The sequence below is a fragment of the Oryzias melastigma genome, linkage group LG10 (genome assembly GCF_002922805.2).
Source record: "Oryzias melastigma strain HK-1 linkage group LG10, ASM292280v2, whole genome shotgun sequence".
In the NCBI taxonomy this organism is placed as follows: Eukaryota; Metazoa; Chordata; class Actinopteri; order Beloniformes; family Adrianichthyidae; genus Oryzias; species Oryzias melastigma.
In genome coordinates this window covers 25,064,727-25,070,586 of record NC_050521.1, presented here as the reverse complement: position 1 = coordinate 25,070,586, position 5,860 = coordinate 25,064,727, and the positions used below count along the sequence as shown (strand labels likewise).

Genomic DNA, 5,860 nt, shown 5'->3' with positions numbered 1-5,860 from the left:
CTGTTTCTCCTTCTCCGCCACCCCCCTCCCCCGTCTCTCTAGTTCTCTCGGCTCATGTAGATGTACAGCAGCCTGGATGAGGATATAGGGGGAACCTTGTTGCTTCCCTGAAACTGCCTGCCTGCCTGCGCTCTGCTTTAGCTGGGAGGACCGTTTGCGCACGTCCCCATCCATGTCTCACCAAAGCTGCCCCGCATCTCCGGAGGGAGCTGCATTCATTACCACCACAGCTTGTGGTAAGTCTAACATCATTTTTCCACCCCCCACCTCCTTCAAATGACAAATTTCCTCTACAATCCATGAGGTGGATGCAGTTCAGTGAAGAAAGAAGCTTGTTGACCCCCCTCCACAAATGCCTTAAATCCGCTGAATATGTCAGCAGCGGGCACAGTCCCAATCCTTCCTCTGCTCCTGGCTTTCAGTTGCCTTTTTTTTGAGTAAACTGAGTGTGCTGTGTGGGGGTGCTGATTTCAATTCCGAAAATGTTGACTAGTATTATTTTGTAGGAGTTGAAAAGGTGCATGGAAAAAATCACGTCAGGGATGTGAGAGGAAGGCTGCACTTTGAGCAATCCGTACACTTTTCCTGCAAGACTGGGAAAAAAAGAAGGAAAAAAAACATTCAGTATGAATGGAGGGTCACAGAGTCAATGTCAGGACTGTGCAATACAGCTACCCAAGTGGAAATGGAATAATTAAGAATGTGCATATTTTTATAGCTATTTAAATCATCCTGATGAAAATTAAACATGGATTTAAGTCAATCATAAGGAATGGGAAAAGTCCACCTCCACTTTAATTAATTTCAAGCATGCATAGTGATGGTTTGCCTCTGTATTTGTATGTATGATTGAACGTTTGTGCATGCATCCTCTTTCTTTTCTCTCCAAAGGTTACTAAATGGTATTCAGGAGGAGGATTTCTAACCGGCGAGATGCTCCTCTTACTTCTGCTGGCAGCCTTCTCTTCTTCCATCTCCAGCTCCCTGTCCTTCAACCACTCCTACATGTCAGACGGACCCCCCATGGCAGACCCATCCACCTCGGACTTGGTGGCCGAGACCTGCAGCGCCTGTTCCTGCTTCTCGCTGGAGAACGTGTTGTACGTTAACTGCCAGGAGAACTTGGTGTATCGTCCCACACAGCTTATTCCCCCAGCCTCCTCCTTGTATCATCTGAACTTCCAGAAGAATAATTTAGTCATCCTCTACCCAAACTCGTTCCTCAACTTCACCCATGCTGTATCGCTACACCTGGGGAACAATAACCTGGAGAACATTGAAGGTGGAGCATTTATGGGCATGAGTGCATTAAAACAGCTTCACCTAAACAACAATCTTCTAAGTGTGCTGAGAGCTGACACTTTCCAAGGCATTGAAAATTTGGAATACCTTCAAGCCGACTATAATGAAATTAAGTCCATTGAAAAGGGAGCTTTTAACAAACTGCACAAGTTGAAGGTGTTGATACTGAATGATAACCTCATTCACGGACTTCCTGACAACATATTTCGATTTGCCTCACTCACACACTTGGATATAAGAGGGAACAGGATTCAAAAGCTCCCTTATCTGGGAGTTCTGGAGCATATTGGACGCATTGTCGAACTGCAGCTGGACGACAACCCGTGGAATTGTACCTGTGATTTAGCCCCCCTTAAGGCATGGCTTGAAAACATGCCGTACAATATTTTTATTGGTGAGGCAGTTTGTGAAACACCAAGTGACTTATATGGGAGGCTTCTGAAAGAAACCAAAAGACAGGAGCTCTGTCCCTTGGGGACAGGAAGTGACTTTGATGTGAGGATGCCACCTATGCTACCAGATAACGGACAGGGGCCCTCCAAAGTATCTCCAACAACTTTGGCTCCTGTTGTCACAAAAGCCCCAAAATCCACTGACTCATCCAAGATTTACGGGAATGGGATTGTGGCTGGTTTTCCACCATTTGGAAGAAACAGCCAGATCACCTCATTTCAGACAAGGACCCCTCCGCTCCTGTGTCCACAGCCGTGTAGCTGTAGTGCCCAGTCCCTAGACTCAGGCTTAAGCATAAGCTGTCAAGGGAAGAACATTAAAAGTGTAGTTGATCTAAACCCGAAGCCTCCAAACACCAAGAAACTTCATCTAAGTGGGAATTATATTCGTGATATCGGCCAAACAGATTTCCAAGGGTTTGAGAGCTTAGATTTGCTCCATCTTGGCAGCAACCAAATCGTCACATTGCAGAAAGGGGTCTTTTCAAACCTGTCTAATCTGAAAAAACTGTACTTAAATGGAAACCAAATTGAACAGTTACATCCAGATATGTTTGTGGGCCTAAAAAGCCTCGAGTATCTGCATTTGGAATACAATGCCATAAAAGAAGTCTTGGCTGGCACTTTTGACTCCACACCAAGCCTGCAGTCCCTGTTTCTCAACAACAATGTCCTGCGGAACCTCCCTGCTTACATATTTGCGAGTGTTCCTTTATCCAAGCTCAATTTGAAGAACAACCACTTCATGACATTACCAGTGAGTGGTGTGTTGGACCAGCTGCGGTCACTGACCCACATAGACTTAGAGGGGAACCCATGGGAGTGCTCCTGCGATGTGGTCGCCCTCAAGCTGTGGCTACAGAGGCTAAATGATGGTGTGACTGCAAAAGAGGTGAAATGCACCTCCCCACCACAATTTTCCAACATAGAGCTGCGCCTCATAAAAAATGAGGTTCTTTGCCCCAAGCTCGCAAGACCGCGGCCTATTGTGACCGGTGCCACCCCATTTCTGACCTCAGCGTCACCCACACGAGTTGGCAAAGCACCTCCAGGAGGGCCTGTGCCTCTCTCGATTATGATCCTCAGCATCTTAGTAGTGCTTATCCTTACTGTGTTTGTGGCCTTCTGCCTTCTGGTCTTTGTCCTGAGGCGGAATAAGAAACCGGTGGGCAGGCAGGAAGGACTGGGAAATCAGGAGTGCGGTTCCATGTCACTGCAGCTCCGCCGGCACAGCCACAAATCTGGCAAAAAAGGCTCTATCCCTGGAGACGACTTGGGCGGGGAAACCTTTATTCCCCAGACCATTGAGCACATTGGAAAAAGCCACACGTGTGGGATTGGACGCTCTTCTGACATGGACGCTGGGTTCAAGTTTGCCGACTCGCAGAGACAGAAGATCATCCTTCGCAACTGTGCCGACAAGGATAAGGACTTGTATTCCACCCTGGAGCGCAACAAGCGCCTCAGCACCATCGACGAGCTTGAGGAGTTTCTCCCCAACCGGGAGCCCAGCATGTTCATCCACAACTTCTTGGACAGCAAAAGAGACTTCAACAGTATAGGAATGGGTGGGTACGAAATCCGTTACCCAGAGAAAACACTGGATAGAAAGATGAAGAAAACTTCTCTGATAGGTGGGAATCACAGTAAGATCGTGGTGGAGCAAAGGAAAAGTGAGTATTACGAGCTGAAAGCCAAGCTCCAAGGGACGCCTGATTACCTGCAGGTGCTCGAGGAGCAGACTGCCCTCAGTAAAATGTAGGGACTATTGTGTTTGATTTTCTGCATTGATTACAGCCACATACACAAAGGCAGCCCAACTCCTGCTGACAGACAGACCGACACTTCTGTCTATCTCTTGTTCTTTGTCCTCCCCTCTCCACAAACACTATTCAGTCTCTCAAATCTCTGCTCGTCTGTCTTCAGCTCTTTCTCTCTGCAGTCACACACACACACCGACACACACATTCAGAGCAAGTAAAAGTGCCTTCTGGAAATCCTTAATGACCAATGCAGAGATAGACAAAATGGCTCCGCACTACAAAGCTATTACTAGTATCCGCTTGGATTTATTTCAAAGAAAAAGACCTTTTTGGAATATACATGCCACTACCTGTATGAATCTGGCCAACATACCACAGGACATCCTACAAAGCAACCATACCATTGTAGTATTTTTTGCTGCTATCAAAATTTGTGTTTTTTTTTCTTTTCCTTTCCAACTGCTTTTTTTCTCAGCCAAATCAAAGTCTTGAAAACTTTGCTTGAGAATATACCTCACCATCATCAGCAGTACCCGTTTAAAAAATAAGGAAAAAAAAAACAGCAAAAGGAGGGACATCTGTTGTTTATGTTTCATTTAAATTGCTTCTCATGGAATTGCAATTGACAGACCTAGGTATGGATGCTATTTTTTTGTTTTCTTTTTTTTTTCATGGGGGTCGGTTGTCTGCTCCTGGGGAAACTGTGAAGTCCGCTGCAGACTTTCTGTCACTTTGTCTGGATTGCTGGGAGAACAAACAGGTCCTGTATTTAACTGATGGGCAATGAAGGCACAGCAAACCTCTTTCTAAAAATGATTTTTATAACTTGTTTTCTTTGTGTAAAGAGCCATGTTAAATATAGTGTCTTCTGAATGGAGTTGTGTTTCTCTTCAAACTTGCTACTTACATTATGTTTCGGGGTGAAATCTAACGGCACATATACTGTCGAAGGACTTTTTTGAAGGACAATATAAATAAAAAACAAGAAAAAAAAATTACAAAGCTGCTTGCCATGTAAGCGTAACCTGGAATTTATTTTGTAAGTCTTACATTATTTGTATTTGTGGGACTGGTTTGTAAATGACAAGGAAAGACTAACACTTCAACAGAAACACATACTCATACTGTGCGCCGGAACATCTTCACCGAGAGACTTCAAGCCAGAATGGTCCAACAACCTGTACTAGAATCTAATCTCTTACCCTTGTCAACACTCAATTCGTAGTAAAAAAAATCAACAACTTAGTTAATTTATTTTTCTAAGCGAGATTATGTAAAGAATTACTGATATTAAAAGAATACTACAAGAGAACTTGTGAGAATGTCCTGGAGTAAACGAAGGCGTTAGAAGCGACTGCTGAGTTGTTAAAAGAGGTTTTTGTTTCTCTCAGTTTCCCTCTGGGAGAAGGGTTGTGAAATGTGATCTGTACTGTTTCCTTTCTGTTGTGCCACAGGACAAGCCGAGGCCTCCTACAGTTTGAGGTTTCAAGTAGTTTCCCTGTTCTTATATCTCCCAGAGTATAATGTAAAAGTTTCTTTTTTTTTTTTTTTTTTTTTTAAATCAACATTATGCAACCAAAAATAAATGTGCATTAACTTTAATATGCTTTTGAGGTTTTTGGCGTTGGCAAAAAGGGGGTTTATTTAGACAACAAGGGGTTGCAAAGTTCAAAACTGTCGGAAATGTGCAATACAAGAAGACTTGCTCAGACATGATGGCTTCAAGTAACTTTGTTTATTATTATTATTTTATAGTTTGAGGTTATGCTGTCCAGACAAGTTATATATTTCAAAATTCATTCTGCTAGCTACCTGGTCCTTATTTAAAAAATACTGTTAAGTTCAAATTACCAGTGTTTTTGACATTACAGATGGATAGAATGTATCATGAAAAGTATAATAAATACAATTTTATATTGGTCTAAATTTCCTGTATATTGGTTAATTTTCCCTTGTATATTCATGTTGAAGTCAAGGTATTAAAATCAGCACCTATTTGCACTGTGTCCCCCTTTTTCTCCAGAACTTAAGACTCTAATGCAATAAGAAAACATTGGTGAAATAATTTGGCCACTAATATAAAAGGTACTATTTCATTTTTGTGTTTTTGATATAAATCTAGCCCTAAAACTATTTTTTTCCCCTTAAAATCTTTATCTTTTAAGTCAAATTTAAATGTGAATAAACAGTCATTTTGAGGTGCTTACTTTGTTCCTAAAAACTATCATATGTGTATCACTACCATGTTTTTTTCAGAACCAAAGGGGAGACTCATTTCATGAAAATTGTTTTTTATTCTCTGAAATACTTCTTTATATTGGTATGTTTTCCTACAATAGTATT

General features: G+C 42.5%; 1 protein-coding gene across 1 annotated transcript; it reads left to right on the top strand.

Moving 5' to 3' along the window:
- Positions 1-6: 6 nt before the first annotated feature.
- On the top strand, positions 7-5,518 carry slitrk4 (SLIT and NTRK-like family, member 4). Its single transcript, XM_024283653.1, has 2 exons — positions 7-236; positions 892-5,518. The coding sequence occupies exon 2, from the start codon at positions 934-936 to the stop codon at positions 3,514-3,516; it is 2,583 nt and encodes an 860-aa protein (XP_024139421.1). The 5' UTR covers positions 7-236; positions 892-933; the 3' UTR covers positions 3,517-5,518.
- Positions 5,519-5,860: the final 342 nt, after the last annotated feature.

What these genes read in the sequence shown, in the direction of transcription:
- slitrk4 (XM_024283653.1), top strand. Translation starts at nt 934, where the DNA reads ATGCTCCTCTTACTTCTGCTGGCAGCCTTCTCTTCTTCCATCTCCAGC.